The 19,979-nt window shown below is 38.5% G+C and overlaps 1 protein-coding gene across 1 annotated transcript; it reads left to right on the forward strand.

The window, feature by feature from the left end:
• The first annotated feature begins 12,864 nt into the window (after positions 1 to 12,864).
• Positions 12,865 to 19,979, forward strand: LOC103707081 (plasma membrane ATPase 4). The gene is made up of 16 exons (XM_008791436.6): positions 12,865 to 13,095; positions 14,473 to 14,592; positions 14,684 to 14,920; positions 15,028 to 15,789; positions 15,890 to 16,012; positions 16,117 to 16,221; positions 16,309 to 16,453; positions 16,543 to 16,707; positions 16,797 to 17,035; positions 17,122 to 17,154; positions 17,281 to 17,362; positions 17,478 to 17,638; positions 17,876 to 18,049; positions 18,859 to 19,041; positions 19,194 to 19,375; positions 19,598 to 19,979. The coding sequence occupies exons 1-16, from the start codon at positions 13,039 to 13,041 to the stop codon at positions 19,692 to 19,694; spliced, it is 2,865 nt and encodes a 954-aa protein (XP_008789658.3). The 5' UTR covers positions 12,865 to 13,038; the 3' UTR covers positions 19,695 to 19,979.

Here is a 19,979-nt window from a genome sequence, read left to right on the forward strand (position 1 = left end):
ATTTAGGTACCCTAGGTCTTAATTAAATTGAATCCTCGGGAGTAGTTTTGAAGAAACAAAAGAAATTATGAATTCATTTTAGCAGGCAACATTGGATACTTGGGAATAGTGACATTTTTCCCTCAAAAAGAAACTTCCTAATGGTTAATCCATAGACAGTAACAATAAAGAAGTTGAGGAATATTACTTAAAATATATAAAAGAGATAAACGTTTACGCACTGTAAAGAATATAGTATGCATATATAGGTTCTAAATCTTGCAACTGTTTAACAGTTAATGCCACAAAAAAAATAACCAGAAAATTTCAATTTGACTTATAAATTTTCATCTGATTCTTAAATTCCCATGCAAGGTAAGATTTTTTCATATCAATTGGTAATCAAAATCATCCTAAAACTGCAAAAGTCAGATTTCAATAAAACTCCTTGTATTTTTCAGAGAAAATTAGGCCAAGGTGTGATAACTTTCATTTAGTAAAATTCCCAAAACTATTTCAAAGCACAACACCTAGGACTACCAAACATTCTTAATCCATCCAGTAGCCAAAGCAGGAAAATAAACCCATTCAAAATAGGACTTCAAAGCCACACCGACAAAAACACTCAAGAACTTCAACCTAGTAATTGCTATAAACCTAAAACAAATTCCCTAACTTATTTATAATGTTATCCATACTGTGTGGCTAATTGTTTATAGTTTTATCCGAACTGTGGCTCACGAAGTTCAGTTTCCTTTCTCATCTCTGTTTCTATCTCCTTTTCTCTTAAAATCCAAGAATAACTTCTGACGAAGAACATATCTAAATTTATGTGCGAATAAAACCCAAGAAGAACTAGTGCCATAAATCATTCAAAATCATGGGTTTTATCTCTCTTTTGGTTGGCTTGCATCCCAAAAGGCAGTCATGGTCAGCTGGGGATGTTTGCCAGAGTTGAGGACCAAGTTGGCCACAAGGTGTGGGGTTTCTTAGCACCGTTTGGGTTGGCTTTTGAAGGTCAAGGGGACATATATCTGAATTCATGGGCCACTGGGCTAGAAATTGACTTGTACTGTGAACAAAGTCCATTGGAAACATTATATGTTCATGAGTATGCCTGTCTGCGCTGACCTGCAATGGATTGGAGGGAGAGTTTAATGTGCATAGCTCCTGCCCCACACCCACTTAGACATCCTGATTGGAAATCACTTAAAGAATGGTCGGTGATTCTTCGATATCCAAATCAAATAATTCCCAAGTGCACTCATCATCTCTTACGATTTGCCGGTGTGCAAATCTGACCTTGGTCCCTTCAGGATTAAAGTAGATCTTTTGGGACCATCAGAATAGGGAAGTAACGGACATTTAGTGTTTACGAGTCAACATTAGAATATTCCTAAAGTTAGAGGGGAGTTGACGTTTAGACCTCTCAGTTTAGCTTTAGCTTGTTTATATTATTATAGTTATTATTGTTGTTATTATTTTTGCAAGTTACTTATATGAATGCTATTAATAAATGGTCAAATGAAACGGTTGAATGATTTCCTGAGCTTGTCTAGTATTCAGGTTGAGCTCTTTCAGATTTCCTTGAGCTACAGAAAACTAACCTGCATGGACCAAAAATCAGCTAAGTTTGATACTTCAAGATATTGATACAGTTTAACATTAAAAAGGTATGTAATTAAGAACCTTCTATCTTGTGTGCCCTTGATATATGAAAGGGTATATAGCGTCTAGTCTTCATGAATCATGGCCATTACTTTTAACAAAATTAAAAAGGAAAAGGATACAATAATGATGATTGACAATAGCTTGCATGTATGCTTGCCGATCATATTTGTACAGTGACATCGGTGGCTTGAAAATTTTGAGAGCAATTTTTGCAGCAATACCCAAGATTTACACCATGGACCTTGCAACCCTTAGGTAACAAACGGTAAGTGGATGTTGGCAAATTCTAGAGCTGCCTGGTAGTTTACCACACGACTTACCAGTTCCTTCTTTTCCTATAAATCCTCAATAGCCTTGGTTGCTTCTCTACTTTGGTGACCTCTGGTGTCAGTGTCACAATCGTCTTTATTTAGCTTTCCTTTTTTGTTCTTAATTATCCCAACCATAAGGGAAGGTTAAACAGACCTTATTTTGTTTATTGGAATTTTGAAAAACACACAGCTCTGTGTATATTCTCAAATATTTTGTTTTGTTATGTTTTAATTTCATGACTATTTTTTTGAGAATAAAACATGAAGCAGCCTTTTCTCTTTTAAAACTTAATCATGATAAATAGCAACGAGGGATGTCTAAAGATCTATTCAAATAAAATGGACAATGATTATCATGATGCAGCTAAACGTTGGATGGATATTGATGTGGTGTATATTTGTCAGCATGTCATCGGTACAGGCTGATGTCATTCTCATCTCGACAACGGTCGAAGTCAACTTTACCTCGGTATTGGCCGAGACTAATCTAGCCAAGCAATAGAGAAGAACTATGTGCCTTCAATTCAACTTATTTGAAAGCGGTTGATGCCTACTAATGGTGCGACCACGATCTCACCAGTTCAGGAAAGGTTACTTTGTATCTGTTCGGCTATTGCTGCATGATTAGGATTATTATCATCCATGAGTGCAACATGGAAGAAGCAGTTAATAATAAGGAGGTGGCTGGAGGACCTCCAGGTATGTTCTATCACCCATTCTCTCTTTCGAAACTCTACTACTCTTAAGATTTTTCTTATTTTTTAAGAATCCAGTTGACTTAAGCATCGAAGGATTATAAATTTCGGCAAAAGGGCTTCTTTTTCTATTTTTAGGTCAGTCAGGCATAACTAAAAAAACTATTCTGCTCAGGCTCAGGGTTGTTTGTCGCTAACTACTTCCATCAATTCTTCAGCCTAGCTTTCAAGCTCAGATCCTAGTTACCGGCCATGTCTCTTCACCTCGGTCTTGGGCCACGACAGCTTCTCAGCTCGGATTCTAGTAGCAACATATATCAATTTGTTATTAAGTTGGTATTCCTAAGGCCATGCAGAATAAACTTTTCTCAAAAAATTAAAAAAAAAAACATATTGATCCTAATTTAATCTGTAAGTTTCAAGTCGATACCTTCCCAATTATCGTCTACTGTTTGATGGGGACTGGACCTCCCAAGTTGCCCTGCTATCTTCCCATGCAGTGAAGCCTATGACCTCCCCCATTTAAATTTTGGTCCAATAATGCACCAAAGGACACAGTATGGGTAGATATGGATGCAAGGCCGGTCTATCCTAGATTCTCCACTAGTGGAATACGGCAAAGGAAGCCTATCTCTAGCGGGCATGCGAGGCCGCTGCCACCAATCATTTCTTGGATGATTCCATAGGTCGTAAAGGTCGATGGATTGAAAGTGTTAGGAGAGATGGAGAACGGGTGTTGTATAACTAAAGTCACTTCTCTTTCATCAAGTTTTATTTTTTGGTAGGGCCTGTTCTTTAAATTATTGTTTGGGGACTTGTATGCACGCGATACTACAGAGCCAAGGCAACTTTTCTGAAGGCCACCTTCACGTGTGCAGCTCTCCACCACCCGTGCTGCCTCTCTCTCTCTCTCTCTCTCTCTCGGCTCTCTACAGAGGTCTCTTCTATGATTTTACTTGCGACACTATTGTTACATGCGATGACTTCTGAGGAGGCATTCGAGAATCTTGAGATTGGGGTGAGTCAATGGGATATGGTGAAGAGGGAGAGTGCCGGCCCATTTGTGGAGAAAGTCTAAAGTCTTATTAAGGTTTTTTTTTTTTTTTTTTTGGTACAACGGCTGCTCATTCTACTCTAGTATAGGTACAGCCAGTAGAATCAAGAGCACAATGGTGAAGGAGAAACCTTCTGGTGTGTCCAGACGACCTCTTCAGAGTGTTGTGCAGTATAGAAAGCGACCCAATCTGCGACCCTATTCGCCTCTTGATATATATGCACTGCCTGAAAGGCGCTGCAGTCTCTCTTCATCCGACGAATGTCACAGAGTAGAAGACTCCCATCCCCCTCCAAAGCGAAGGTGCTTTCTAGCATAGAACCAAATTATCTAGAATCTCCACTGCTATTTCACCTATACTTTTGTAAGCTAGTTGCACGTAACAGTCCTTATTTTGCAAAAGTCTGCAACAATGATCGCTAGGGAGAAAATTTGGAACATGTTCCATTTGCATCTATTGTAACAATAGCTTGTTAAATTTTTAAAAGAATAACTATGCTATGATTATTGTTGGACCCTAGCTAGCATACTTATTATATAGATCATGTTCTCACCAAAGTTCACATATGCATCCATCGACTTTGATCTTTTTGATTTTCATCCTGTATTTCTTTTATTTTAATGGAAACCAGAATACATAATTTCTTTTTTCAAGTAAGAACATGTTAAATGAGCCTTTGACCGACGAAATATTTTTCCAATTCAAGTCCCATAGTGCTTATATTAGATTGAGCGATCAGTAAATCTATGACAGTTGAATCATGCATGCACCCACCCACCCTCTCTCTCACTCACTCTCTCACACGCACGCACGCATGCAATTGCATGTGTGTGCACAGACAGACAGAAAGAGAGAGAGAGAGAGAGAGAGAGAGAGAGAGAGAGAGAGAGAGAGGAATGGGGTGGGCCACACTCACTGCTCGCAACTTGACCATCTCCAAGTAGGTTGCAGTTTAGATCCATTATGCAGTGGAAACTAAAGAGTTTCTGCTCGCATCTAGTGCACTACATGGTGAACTTTTAGATTCATCATGGTCCTTACACGAATCTCACAGCCTGGTGGTATCGATTTCGTGTTCCCCTTGATAGCATCCCTTATCATATCTAGTTGTCCTTCAAAGGACATGAGAATCGTACTTTGAAACAGGCAACTTTCTCATCTAGAAGCCGACCCTAATTTCTCCTCCACTCATTTGGTAGTTCCTAAAGCAAAACGCAGCACATGATAGAGATTCTTCTCAATGGGACTCCCATACCATGATATCAAACATACTGTCCTAGAAGAACTAAACTACAGATAAAAACTCTAATGTTAGATTCTCATCGATAGATGTGATTGGTTCGACATCTTAATTTCTCTACCGACAGAACAACTTTGCATGCTCATGTCTCTTGTTCTGGCCTTTCTTAAAGTCAGGTTCGGTTTTCATGAGTGGTCCAGATAGGGTTCCATAGAGGCTAGGGGTGGGTGGGTTTTTTTTGAGACAATTTTGTTCAACAGGTACTAAATAAGAAGCCAACTCCTCCATTCATTTGGTCTGCCCTGAAGAAAAGCAGCATATGCGCACCCAAAAATCTCGCTTAATCTAACACCAAGACACTGATCAGCATCTGTCCTAAAAGCACTTCAACCCAAATGTGAATTCCTTATGAATTAAAGAAGTAGTCCTTCAATAGAAATGATTAGCTTAGCATCTCTTTCTATCTTCTGTTCAGGTTTACATTCTTGTCTCCCCGCCTCCTGGCCTTTGTTTTAGTGGAAGGGAGTCTTGAAGAGATGAATATCTTACTTGGTTTAGGAGATGGGGAGTTTTTGTGTCATCTTGTACGAACAATAGCCTCCACCACTCACTTTAGGTCGCAAGTGGAAAGCATATTTCGTATAGTGGTTTCGATATCATGAAAATATTATGCCCTTGGAATAAGACAAGGCATGCAAATGGCTTCTTTTGTGGCAGGCATCTCCCATATTCTATGCGACCATGGCATGTCTGGAAAGTGGAGTTGTCACACTGGCCCATCTTTATATAAATTACAGAAATATTTCAACTCGTTTCTTCACTTAAATTGGGTTGAATTCCAGCAATTCTCATATTTATTAAGTGCCTCCACATGAACAAACTTGGGAACCGATGTGAAGCTCCAAATTGTGTTTGGAATCTCATTTAATAAAAGGTGCTTGTCGCACGTAAGCTTCAGGTCCCCTAAATAACCATCAAACAATGAAATTATGCGGAAACCCTTCACCTTTGACGACGTAGTTCGTGCTTCAGAAATCTCAGACAACTAGCCTTTGTTGGGTTTCATCAAATTCCTAATTTAATATGTTAACATGCAATAATTAGCATTGTCATAAATGCTGCGAATGAAAGTCTGATTAGGCTTTTTAAGTTATTTAAGGCCTTGCATGCAAAAGTGCACAAGTAATCATCCCATAAAAAAAAATCAAATGAGAAAAAAAAGGCCAATCATAGTGGTATCAAATACTCCGATCCTTTGATGACACCAAAAAAGAGGAACTAGCAATCAGCTCCATAATTTAGCTTATCTAAGGAAATGTCAAGTACTATACTTCCTCAATTTCTTATCGCTAATTCAAGTTGAATTTGTTTTGTGACCGGAATCGGAAAGAATTGGAATAGGAATCGGAATGGTCATATTTTCCAATACAATTAGTTCGTGGCTATAATTCGAATTGAATACTAGAAGAGAGTGGGTATTGAATTTTGGGAGATTTGGGCATTCTCATTTTTTTCTGAAATCGAAATGGAAATCAGAATGGTCATATTAAGTGATGTGATTGGTTCATGACTAGAATCAAAATCGGATTTGGAATGAAATTTGAATAAAAGAGGAGTGTCAGGATTGGATTTTGGGAGGTCAGGGCATTCTCACTTTCTTCTACAATCGGAATGGAAATACAACTTTCTTCAATCAAATAGCTAGAATGAGAGTCACTCATTTTTATTTCCATTTGAGCCTAACTCTCCTAACCAAACATGCCCTCAATATAAGTTATTCGGAGGGTGGGGTGTCTTTAATGTGGAATGTCATCAGAGGCATCTTAACATGTGGCGTTTAGTGATTTCAAATGCAAGTATTATAAAAAAAATCCCTTCACTGGGACTCGGGAGTCAGGTACCTAAAATCATGCTTTGTTTGCTGGACTTTTTTATGGTAAAGGAGGCGGCAGGCATGCCTTTTGTTAGGCCATTAATTTCCGATGATAAGGGAGAAAGATGATGGCAACAATCTCGACAAATTTAATTTAGATTGTTTGTACTTTTCAATGACATGACATAAATGTAAATTGCAAGCAAGATTTTTAAACTAAATGGCTATAAATTCTAAAGATGGGTGTTTTTTCGGGTAGTTAAAAATGGATATTTTTTAAGATTTATTTGGTTGGGATATGCCGGATTATGGGGGTGTTATGACGGTTCCTATAATTATTTATCTGAAAAATAATTATGAGGAAAAGTCAATTTTACCATGTTTGGTTGGTAGAAAAATTACTTTAAAAAATAACATAGAAAAAAATTACTATATTTAGCTGGTGATAATCTTATATGTAAATTGCAAAATTTCCACCAATGCACTTGAACACTGAGTAATAGCATTTTTTTCCTTATTCCGTTTGTTAGTCACCATTTATATAAACATTATCAATGTTAGCTATTTTGAATATTAAAATATATTCACATAAAAAACTTAATTGTTTATTAATAACTAATATTTGTTATAAATATATTAATATATTAAAATATATTAGTACTTCTAAATATTATTAATCAATATATTAGTATATTCATAATGTATATTAAAATAATGTATATTATATAATTAATACTGATTACATAAAATATTTAATACAATATTAATATAATATAAGTAAAGGTATTTTAGTTAAAAAATGATAATTTCATATTGCCTCTGGGAAATGCAACATGGGAAAGTAAATACCACCTCCCAGTGGTTTTTGTTTTATCTTTTTTTTTCCGAAAAATAGATATAGGATCCATCATTTTTTTTACCATCTCTCTCACCGATTTTTCATGCAAAATATAGTAATCTCATATAAAATTGATTTTTTCATGCCAGCTTACCTCCGATTAAACGAATTCTTAGTATCCAATTGTTCCGACTTGAAGGAAAACCCACATAGTTCTTGGGACATACCATGGACATTGACTAAAGATGGAAATCGAGTAATATAATCATCCAATGATGAAGTGCTAGATACCTCCAAGAGAATCTAACAACCAAAAATTTGGATAAGTAAATTGAAGGATGGATAACGCAAAGAATCACTCTAGTTTATTTTGACATAGTTATGCTTAGACAATTTCTAAGTCTATATCTTGAACCATGTTTTTTTTTTTTAGTAAAACAGTCGCTCACGTTAATCTAACGTAAGTGCAACCAACAGAGTCAAGATATAATACGTGGTATAAAGATGGGGGTACAATCTTATACCATATCCATAAGACCTCTTCGAAATGATGGACAACAAAGGAAGCAACTCAATCAGCCGCTCTATTTATCTTGCGGTACACATGAACAACCTGAAATGAGTTACAGTCTCTCATCATCCAGCGTATATCGCTAAGAAGAGAATGGTCGTCTACATGTCGCTCAGCATGCTGAATCCAATCAATCACCGTAGCGGAATCTCCTTTCAGGATGATTTCTTCAGCCTCTAGGACGTTCCTCGCATGGATGATGCCTTCTCATGCCACCTTAAGCTCTACTCCTATGTCGTGAACCAATTTTTTATTATAATGTAGATAAAGTATATTTTTTTATCACACCCCCACATCATTTAGGCCCAGCTCACGTGATCTCTTTTTTTTTTTCACCTTCCTGCAGAAATAGAGACCCGCAGCTTCCTCACACTTTCCGCTCCCCCCTCTGGTCTCTCTCCCTCCCTTTCAGATCCCACGTGCGTCGCCAAAATTTTCGCAAAAGATTCTACGACTATGGATAAAATAATACATACCATAGTTGCTATTACTAATCCCCAAAGTAGAAGTATTTAGACAATTCTATTTAAATATTAGTATGATTTGATTAAGTTATTACGGTTCAAATTACAAAATGTTCTTTGGATCACCATGGATATTTAAAAGGTAGACATAATAACACCTCCATAAAGGTTTTCATCTAAATTTTCGTCGCATACAAGGTTTCAGAAAGGTTTTTCTTTTTTCCATACGAGCGGTGCACCACAGAGATAAATCCAAGACGAGCTCGTGATTTTTTTTTTTTTTTTTTTGCAATGGCCGTGACCTTGACGCTCGAACCTTGGCCCATTTTTGAATGACTCCCTTCCCTGAATATTTGTTAGGATTGTCTCCGAAGATGCTTGTGGCTCATCGACACCTGTACCGATACACCTACCATCACAACCGGTTTCGGTGTGAATACCTGGAAATTCCTCTTGATTGACCGTTGAAAAGTCTTTGCGCTGGCTATCCCCGTACGTACGACCTAGTACGTGACAGGACAAAACTTGATCGAATTTTCCACCTAAATTTATTTATTTATTTTGACAGATGTCACTGTCGGTTCTTTGACCTCTAAAAAAAAAAAAAACTGAATTCAAAATGAACATAAAACAAATACTTACATATTTATATTTATTTTATTTAATAAATATAGATACATATAAAAAATTACAAAAGTTAATCAGATGTAAAAATTTATATTCATATTTATTTTAAATAAATATAAATATAAAATATGAATATAAATATAGTTATAAATTAAATAATTAAACTTTATTACTATGGAATTAAAGTATTACTAAATAGATTATAGATCAAGTTAATAGTATGTCAATGTCATTATTTATTTTTTAAAAAAATCATATTTATTGTATAAAATTAAATAAAATTACAAATAAATTTGGATATACATGTACGAATCGAATAGTTGTTTATTTATATTTATATCTACTTTTATTTGATTGTATACTTAAATTTTTATTCTATCTATATAAATTTGGATAAAAAATAAATTTAGTTGGATATTATTAGATCCATCTATTTCAGATTTTTCGGAGCAACGGAGGCAGGAAGGGTAGAGTATAATAAGCTCGCCGCGAGTGACCGCACACCAGCGGAATGGATCCCGAGATAAGGTCACTTGAGTCGTGAACATCAGCCGGATGGTTCTACTCGACACGTGTCCAAAGAAGGACCGCGGGTGGATGGAGGGCCTTTAACCCTGTTGAGCATAGGGCTCAAAATAGCGTTCAACGGCGGCAACTCGGACCATTAAAATTTACGGGTATTTATTTCGTGGTCCCCCCCATTGACCGCTGCTAAATGAAACTCGCTGCTGACCAAAAGATATTTCCGATTCATATAATATTCTATTTGTAACTTGCGATCATAAGATCGTATCTTTAAGGTGAAAATAAGAATACCTTTATCGAGGGGAATTCATTTTTTCCATGGAACGTCAAGTAATTTATTTTTGTCATATAGAAAATAAAAAAAAAATACTTGGTATCTGATGGTAGATAATTTTATAGAATTATTGTATGTATCATGGTTGATTCCTTTAGATGACTGTGTAGCAAGCTCCATCAGTAGAAAATAAGAGCAGAACTAAAACGATATATCAAATGTTGATAAAGGGTGATATTTGGATCCAGGCAATTCATTCTTTCGCGTGGAGCATTCCCATTTAAGTAATTCATTTTTTTCCACCCAATACGGAAAAGAAAAAAAAGTTTCTTGATACCTGATGGTAAATAATTCCACAAAAACACCGTGTGCACCATGTTGATTTCTTTAGATGACTGTGCAGTAAGCTCCATCAAGAGAGCAGAACTAAGAGGACAAATCAAATGTTGATAAAAAGTAAAACATGGAATAGCAAAGTTAGTAGGTATATATTGTTATAATGAACCCTGTTTTTTTTTTAAAAGGTACGCATACATGATCCTAGCCAAGCCACGCTTGCTACAAACAATGAGCTAAAGAGGTGACCGACGCTAGCACCAACAAAGCAACACAATCAAGAGCTGACTCAACACTAATTGAAATTATTTGCATAAATACCTCACTATCCATGACATCAATTGCTCATGCCCAACTAGATGAAATTGTGACAAGATTAAGCAAAACAAACTTCACAAATATTCAAAATATTGTCTTTATATATTGACAAGATAAGAATATTATTTGTCTTCCATCTGTCAATTACCCCATCCTACAAAAAAGAAATAAGCTTATTCCTTTTTATTTTTAGATGGAAATGATATTAACGGGCTTAGTTTGTAACTTTTTCTTCATGATACTTTATCAGAGATATTAACAATTTGACCCCTCTCATCAAACATCACACTTCATTACATTCTTTACCAACATGATACTTGTGCACACTTATTATTGCACAGCACACTTAAGATAATGGTTATGTACTCACCTAATATGGAACGGTATACACTTAATATAACATGGTACATACTTAATATGGTAGGGTACAAAGTAAATTTACCAAAATACATACTTAATATAATACAATTAATATAGCACAATACATAATTAATATACAGTTAATATGACATAGTACACAGTTAAAATCTCAATGATACCCCTTATTAGTTTCGACACCGAGTCACTGGCGATTAGAATAGTGATATCTTGCACTTTATGCATCCTGTATCTGATCTATACCACTGGGTTATGTGGCCACAGCTTGATATTAGATCTCTAGAATTAGTTTATGAAAATAATAATAAATTTTCAAAGAGATATATGTACTATTCAAAAATTGATTTATTTTCAGTGGGCTAGTGCAGCTCATTATTGTTTCTCCATTTTTCAGATCCTAAATCATAATTGTTTGGGACTTCGAGGAGTGCGCTAGATCTGCCAAAGATATTTGCAATTATTGAAGTTCTAGTTTAAATTGCCTAGACTAGTTAGGTTAGAACATTTTATTTGATTTGAATAAATAATAATTAGTCAGCATATTTTAACTTATGTCACTTGGGAACAATTGATTATGAGAATGATTTATTTTAAATAAGATTATGTTATGATCTGTAGGCTTGCATGCTTGTATGGTCCGCAATGCAAGAATGCAGCATCTGTTACGCCCTAGATTTGAGGTGTGACACTCGATATTTTTGGTACCCTACAAAAGTGTTTTTGCAAATCTAAAGATGGAATATGTTCAACTCATGTTGTATCATTGCTGCTGATACTTTGCTCCGAAGTATATGGTATGGAATGTAATAAAAATAATGTTGGCCGTGCCTATCAGCTTCCCCTTAAAGAAAGACCAGGACTATCAGATTCAAGATCTAGTTACCAAAAAAATAAAAGGAGAAAACGGAACGTCATACTCTCTACCGTCGTTGTCAAGATTTGAAGCACAAAAACATACTTTATTAGTAAAATTAACTTTTAATTACGCGGCCTCTAGCCGAGCCTCGACCGAAACTAGATTTGGCAAAAGAAAATTGGATGACAAGTCGAAATTAAAATCGACGGCGGTGATTGACTCCGGTATTCCCATATATGTCGGCTCGGGTTATGTTAAGAAAAAAAATCTCGCGAGAGATTCTTTCTATTCAGTCCATCTCCCGGGCTCCTCCGGCTCCACATATGATAAAGATCATTTCGTTTTTAGAACAGACAGACTCACATCACGTGCTCCAGCCAACCATTAAATCGATGCTAGGGAGGGTTCGTGGGAAGAGTGTAAATAAAAGGTCATATAAAACATTATCAAGCTGGGAAAAAAAAGAGAAAGTGAGGGTGTTATTATAAAAAAATAGGGATTATAAATAAATAAAAATGTCGGATTGCCCGCGATTCGGCGGACCTACGGCCTTTTTTAGCCACTGCCAATGTCAGTGGGCCCCGCTTTAAGGACCAATAATGACCTGCCACTTTCGCAGGATGGACCCGAAGACGGCGCGTTAGTGGTTTTTATTTTTCGTTTTTAAGAGTCCGCACGAGAGATTGTATGCGGATGGATTCATTGACTCGCGTCCGGACGGTGGGAATGGATCGGGGTGCACCGAGTGAGGGAGGCGGGAGCGCACCGACACGTCAGCCCGTGAGCCATAATTGGCCGGTGGGGTCCGCAAGTTTGGGAGGGGTATAAAAGGAAGGGGAGGGGGGAGTGGTATAAAAGGGAGGGGGGAGGCGCCTGGTTCTCGTAAGCTTGACGGCCCGTGACTCTCTCTTTCCTTTGCTGGGCTCCTCCCGATAACTTCGAGAGTGGAGGAGGGGAGAGATTGTGCCCTTGGCTTCCGGGGTTTCTTTCTCTCAGCAGCCGAGCGTGGTGCGCGGCCACTAAGAAAATGGGTGGAGGGACGGCGATCAGTCTAGAGGAGATCAAGAACGAGACTGTTGATCTGGTGAGCGGTGTCTCCCGATCATCTATTTTTTGTTTTTCTCCCTCTTTTTGTCTAGTTTTTCTGCAATTTTTTTCGTATTATTCGTACTAGATCTAACTTCATTATTTCGTTTGTTTTTTGTATCATTCCTTTGATCATGGTTGAGGTGGAGGCGTAGCACCAAGATCTGGATATTTACCTGAATAATTTTTCTAGAGTTTTCTGTTTTTATTTTAGGAAATAGGTGTCCTTTCGCTGCTGCGATTGATTTTTTAGTATTTTCCAGGTTCATGTCCATTTTCTGCTATATTTTTCTTTTTTTTTTTTTCTGGGATATTTTCGTCGTCAGAGCTTTCAGAACGAATGGAGCTAAGATTATGGTTGGATTTCCTTTATCTTTACTTCCAGTAATGGAGGCGTCTCAGCTTCCCTTTGCCGCCAAGGAATCGAGGAGTCGAAGGGAGGAAAGGATCGCAATGAGATTTTTTTTCCCGTTCTTTTTTTCTTTTCTTTCCTCTAATTTTTTTTGTTAACTTAAATACGTGAGAGATCGTCAACGCTCTTATTTTTTCAAAAAAAAAGCTAAAAATCAAAAAATAGAAATCCGTCGTCTCCTGTGTTCTTTTCCCTTTTGTCGTTTCGAAATTGCGAGTACTTCCGCCGTGTACTCCTCCGTCCGGCCGTCTCCCCCTTTCCCCTTCCTCGTTTGTGCTGCCAAACTTAGGGCTCCACAAAAAAAAGTGATAACCATGAACAAATAAATTCTTACAGAAATCGTTTTTTAGTTGGGAAAGTAGATTCATCTGATCTGTTTGATGCCCATCGAACGGCTGCGGTTGTGCAGACCCGTCTGTGGGGATGAAATTGTTCTATTTTGGACGGCGGCTGTGAGTTCTTTCCTTCGCTGTCCTCTCGTGTCCGGTGTTCTGCCAATGGCGTCCATGGAATCGATGCTCGGTTTTGGCCATTTTTTTGACTCTGTCAGCGAAAAAGATCGGTTATTTGCCAAAAGCAAAACCTTTTTCCCGTTGATTCACGGGATGATTAACGCGAGAATCTGGAAGATATTCACGATAAGTGGCAGTTTTTTTGTCCTTTTTACGTTTTTAGCATCCCTTATGCTGGTCGAAGGTGTAAAACAACGGCCGTTATGTGAGATTTTTTCCTGTTCGATGTTATTAAAAATATTTTATTCCATGAGTAGAGATGCAGTAGCACATTTTTGGGGTTATTTCCCGAGTTGACGGCTAATAAACTGCCATTTTTTTTATTAAAAAAAGTCAGAGTCATAATAGGAAGGGAAGGCAGCAATATGAAAAATAAAGGCCGCTAAATGGTTCTGGGAGGAAGCGTTCGTGATCGCTGATTTGATGATGCTGTGGTTGTGTGTTGCTTCAGGAAAAAATTCCGATCGAGGAGGTCTTCCAGCAGCTGAAATGCACCAGGGAAGGACTCACATCGGACGAAGGAGCCCACCGGCTCCAGATCTTCGGGCCCAACAAGCTAGAAGAAAAAAAGGTGAATCTTTGAAGACCGCATTCTGTTCTAGTTACTGCCATCTTCTTTCTTGAGCATTGTACTAAACGATGATCTTGTTTTTATCCAACAGGAGAGCAAGGTTCTCAAATTTCTGGGTTTCATGTGGAACCCCCTGTCCTGGGTGATGGAAGCGGCTGCCATCATGGCCATTGCCTTGGCTAACGGCGGAGGTAAGCCCCCGGACTGGCAAGACTTCGTCGGCATCGTCGTCCTGCTTGTCATCAACTCCACCATCAGTTTCATAGAAGAAAACAACGCCGGCAATGCCGCAGCGGCCTTGATGGCCGGTCTCGCTCCAAAGACTAAGGTGCGAAGATTTTAAAGCTTCACAATTATATTTTTGTTTTCTAGTTGTTATCATGTTGTTGATGGTATATGATGGTAACTAGTATTTGCATAATTTGGCAAGCGCAGGTGCTCAGAGATGGCCGCTGGAGCGAGGAGGAGGCAGCGATTCTCGTGCCTGGAGATATAATCAGCATCAAACTCGGTGACATCGTGCCTGCTGATGCAAGACTTCTCGAGGGAGATCCGTTGAAGATCGACCAGTCTGCCTTGACCGGAGAATCCCTCCCTGTCACCAGGAACCCAGGGGATGAGGTGTTCTCCGGCTCAACCTGCAAGCAGGGCGAGATCGAGGCTGTGGTCATAGCCACCGGTGTCCATACCTTCTTCGGGAAGGCAGCCCACCTCGTGGACAGCACGAACCAAGTCGGGCATTTCCAGAAGGTCCTCACGGCCATCGGTAACTTCTGCATCTGCTCCATTGCTGTGGGGATGATCGTCGAGATAATTGTCATGTACCCGATCCAGCATCGGATATACAGAAGTGGAATCGACAATCTGTTGGTCCTCTTGATCGGCGGTATACCCATTGCTATGCCAACCGTCCTATCGGTGACCATGGCTATTGGATCCCACCGACTGTCGGAGCAAGGAGCAATCACCAAGAGAATGACTGCAATAGAGGAGATGGCCGGCATGGATGTCCTCTGCAGTGATAAAACTGGGACTCTGACCCTCAACAAGCTGAGCGTTGACAAGAACCTTATCGAAATTTTTGCGAAAGGCGTGGACAAGGATCATGTGGTCCTATTGGCAGCGAGGGCATCGAGGACGGAAAATCAGGATGCTATTGATGCTGCCATGGTTGGGATGCTTGCAGACCCAAAGGAGGTATAGATAATTTCATAAAAAAACTATCTTGCTATGTGGATGATAACTTTTTCGTATTTATTATTGCTTATAACCGTTTTTTTCATATTTTATTATTCAGGCAAGAGCTGGTATCAGGGAAGTACACTTCCTCCCCTTCAACCCTGTTGACAAGAGAACTGCTCTTACTTACATTGATGCCAACGGCAACTGGCATCGCGCGAGTAAAGGTGCTCCAGAGCAGGTATATTGTTTTACTTGTCTTCGATTGTCTTTTGTTTGAAATGGATGGTACTATCCTAATGCCGATCCTTTCTTGTTTATATCGTTTAATTTGCACTGGAATAGATTCTGAACCTTTGCAACTGCAAGGAAGATGTCAGAAAAAAGGTTCATTCTGTGATTGACAAGTTTGCCGAGCGTGGGCTTCGATCGCTAGGTGTTGCGAGACAGGTTTGCCTTTAAATCTACTGTAGCTGTGTTCTAGTTGTAATGATGCACTGCTTGTTCCTCACAACCTTTGTTTTACTTGTGCCACAGGAAGTTCCTGAGAAGACCAAGGAGAGCCCAGGGAGGCCATGGCAATTTGTTGGTTTGTTGTCTCTGTTTGATCCCCCAAGGCATGACAGTGCAGAAACCATCCGTAGGGCTCTGAATCTCGGTGTGAACGTAAAGATGATTACTGGTATATCTGCTCTTTTATATTTTCCCATCCATGAATTACCACATCCTTTGATTCAACATCTTATTTTGGTATATATGTGTCCTATCCAGGGGATCAGCTAGCTATTGCTAAGGAGACTGGCCGAAGGCTTGGAATGGGTACAAACATGTATCCTTCTTCTTCACTGCTTGGCCAGCACAAAGATGAATCAATTGCTGGACTTCCTGTAGATGAGTTGATTGAGAAGGCTGATGGATTTGCAGGAGTATTTCCAGGTAGGCTTGATCTCTATAGTACCGGACAACCAAATTTACTCCATATACTTGATTGTAATGACCGATTTTTTCCCCTCCTCATGAGACAGAGCACAAATATGAAATTGTTAAGAAGTTGCAAGAGAGAAAGCACATCTGTGGAATGACTGGAGATGGAGTGAACGATGCCCCTGCTTTAAAGAAGGCTGATATTGGAATTGCTGTCGCTGATGCCACAGATGCCGCTAGAAGTGCTTCCGACATCGTCCTTACTGAGCCTGGGCTTAGTGTCATCATCAGTGCTGTTCTAACCAGCAGAGCCATTTTCCAGAGGATGAAGAACTACACGGTAAGTAATATGGTCCCGTATGAAGTTCCTTTGCTTTATAAATTTTCCAACATTGTTCTAAGCCTTCTCTTCTTGTTTTGATGCAGATATATGCTGTTTCTATTACCATCCGTATCGTTGTAAGTATTAGACTGGAAAAGGATTTTTTGAATTAAACATCTGATTCAAGCCTTGTAGAACATTCATGTTTACCTTTTCCTCCTGATTATGGGGCTTGATATCTTAGTTGCTTCTAATCTATGTAGCTCGGCTTTTTGCTTATTGCACTGATATGGAAGTTTGACTTTTCGCCCTTCATGGTTTTGATTATTGCCATCCTAAATGATGGTGAGTTTGGCTAAAAGGAACAAATGGATTCATTCTGTTTCTGTTGCCTATTTTCCATTCTTTAACCGACTCTAAGACCTTTTTTCTTTTTATCTTGGAATTTGGTAAACTTCAGGTACCATTATGACAATCTCAAAAGATCGAGTCAAGGCATCTCCACTGCCTGACAGTTGGAAGCTGAGGGAGATTTTTACAACTGGCATTGTGCTTGGCACCTACTTGGCAGTGATGACTGTTATCTTCTTTTGGGCAATGAAGGATACAGATTTCTTCTCAGTGAGTATTCTTTGTTACCATTTTGTGCATCAGAAATGGTGAAGAGAAGCATATTCCAGCTACTTATTATATCTGTTATTAGTGATTCATCATGCCATCATTCCGCTATCAATATAATTTGATAGACCATTTAGTGTTACAAGTTTTCTAGGTAGCAGTCTGATTTTAGACTCTTAATCAAGGTAGATGGTGTAGAATTGAGTGAGACTTAACATGTATCTTGTCAACACATTGCAGGATAAATTTCAAGTTAGATCATTGAGGAACAGTGAAGATGAAATGATGGCTGCTTTATACCTGCAAGTTAGTATTGTTAGTCAGGCTCTTATATTTGTTACTCGATCACGCAGCTGGTTCTTTGTTGAACGCCCTGGGCTTCTCTTAGTCACTGCTTTTATTGTTGCTCAGCTTGTAAGATTCTTCCTCCAATAACTATTTTTCTTAAAGCATCACTTCTTGTTTCTTTTATGAGATGCTACTATTGATCTATCCAGACCATCCAACTGATGGGACGGAACTTCAATATCTCTAATAATAAAATATGGATAAGGCCAGATAGTTCACTTATTTGATATTTGTAACACTAGCTCTTTATTGTCTGTTTTTAGGAGTTTTACCAGGAATCCTGATAGGCGATCTAATGCAAAACCATTTCTATACTCTTGATGTCAATAAGCAGATTTTTTAGCACTTGATTTCTGACATTTTTTGCTTGACAAAAAGTTTCAACTTTAGGATCCCATAGGCCTCAATCGTCCCATTTCTACCACCTGAAATGGAACCTGGGCTGGATCATGTCCTCTCTGGGCATTATAAGCACACTAACTTTCTGTTGTTTTGTTACCTGTTGAAGTACTTGATTCAATAACTAAGAACATGCTTTGCTGTTTTTCCTGCTCTGAGTCCATTAGCAATTGGAGTAGTGTTATAATTGTCAAAATATAGTGCACTTACACGTGGATGGGTGCAAAAAAGAACCCTACACCTATTATTTTGTTATTCTCTAATACTCAACTTTGTCTCTACTTTTTGGATGTCTAATAACCTTGGTTGTTGTTCTGCCTGCTTGAGCACATTCAGGATTTCTTATGTTGTAATTTATCTACAAAAAGTGCGCCATTGAATGGAGGGGGAAAACCCTGAAAGTATCATTTGTTGTGTTTTACATTCTGCTATCTTAATTATTTGTCGGCGTTTAGAGTAACATTTGCATTTGGCAGGTTGCTACTCTTATAGCTGTCTATGCTGACTGGGGTTTCGCACGAATTAAAGGCATAGGCTGGGGATGGGCTGGAGTTATCTGGCTTTACAGTGTTGTTTTCTTCTTCCCTCTTGACCTTTTCAAATTTGCCATCCGCTACATTCTAAGTGGTAAAGCTTGGGATAACTTGCTTGAGAAGAAGGTATACACATTCTTATTTCCACGTCAACCTATGTTTTTAAGATCATTCCATAGTGAATCCATTCCATTTGCTTCAGCTGATTAGCTTGCCTGCATCACCTTTCTTTCTTGCTGCTGAGCTTCTTTTCATCTTCTTTGCTCGTTAAATTTCAGACTGCCTTCACCAGCAAGAAGGATTATGGTAGAGAAGAAAGGGAGGCCCAGTGGGCTATGGCACAGAGGACTCTGCATGGACTTCAGCCCCCTGAAACAACCAACCTGTTCAATGACAAAAATAGCTACAGAGAACTTTCAGAGATTGCTGAGCAGGCTAAAAGGCGAGCGGAGGTCGCAAGGTATGTGGTCCTGCAATCTATTGTAAAAATTCCTACTCAACACCAATTTTGCTTTCAAAAACTAACAGAAATTTTGAAGAACTCCAGAGATTATTAGCTATACAGCAGCATGTTAAGATTTTTCGCAGACACTTATCTAGTGATGAGTGAAACCTTCGTGCAATTTATATTGATGAAATAACTGACTGTAAATTTCTCTTTGCAATTCATGATCATTTACAGGCTCCGTGAGCTGCACACTCTGAAGGGCCATGTAGAATCAGTTGTTAAGCTCAAAGGTCTTGACATTGAAACCATCCAGCAGCATTACACTGTATAATCTCCAGAAATGAGGACACAACGGACCTTCAGGGGAAGCCCATGAAGGGAGCGTTCTCTTTTTTTTACCTTAGAATATTCTATTCCTGCAATATGCCTTGATCCTGTAGTCAGTTTCCTTGTTTCTTTCTCTTAAGAGCTGTGGTGACAGCCTATCTGTTAGTACCTGTGCATGTAGATGACCCTAATGCAAACGTGCTGTTCTCTGCTTCAAAAGCTTGTATTCTTTCCCAATAACTGCCGCCAAACAATGAGCTTCTAAACAAAACTGATCTTTTTGATGCTA

Source organism: Phoenix dactylifera, chromosome 11, assembly GCF_051530095.1.
Source record: "Phoenix dactylifera cultivar Ajwa chromosome 11, Ajwa_hap1_PhDact_Kaust_v1.1, whole genome shotgun sequence".
NCBI classification, from domain to species: domain Eukaryota; kingdom Viridiplantae; phylum Streptophyta; class Magnoliopsida; order Arecales; family Arecaceae; genus Phoenix; species Phoenix dactylifera.

Coding starts and splice junctions, on each gene's coding strand:
- LOC103707081 (XM_008791436.6), top strand. CDS start 13,039: ATGGGTGGAGGGACGGCGATCAGTCTAGAGGAGATCAAGAACGAGACT. Junction 16,013..16,116: donor GTAAAGGTGCTCCAGAGCAG/GTATATTGTTTT, acceptor GCACTGGAATAG/ATTCTGAACCTTTGCAACTG. Junction 17,036..17,121: donor AGAGGATGAAGAACTACACG/GTAAGTAATATG, acceptor GTTTTGATGCAG/ATATATGCTGTTTCTATTAC.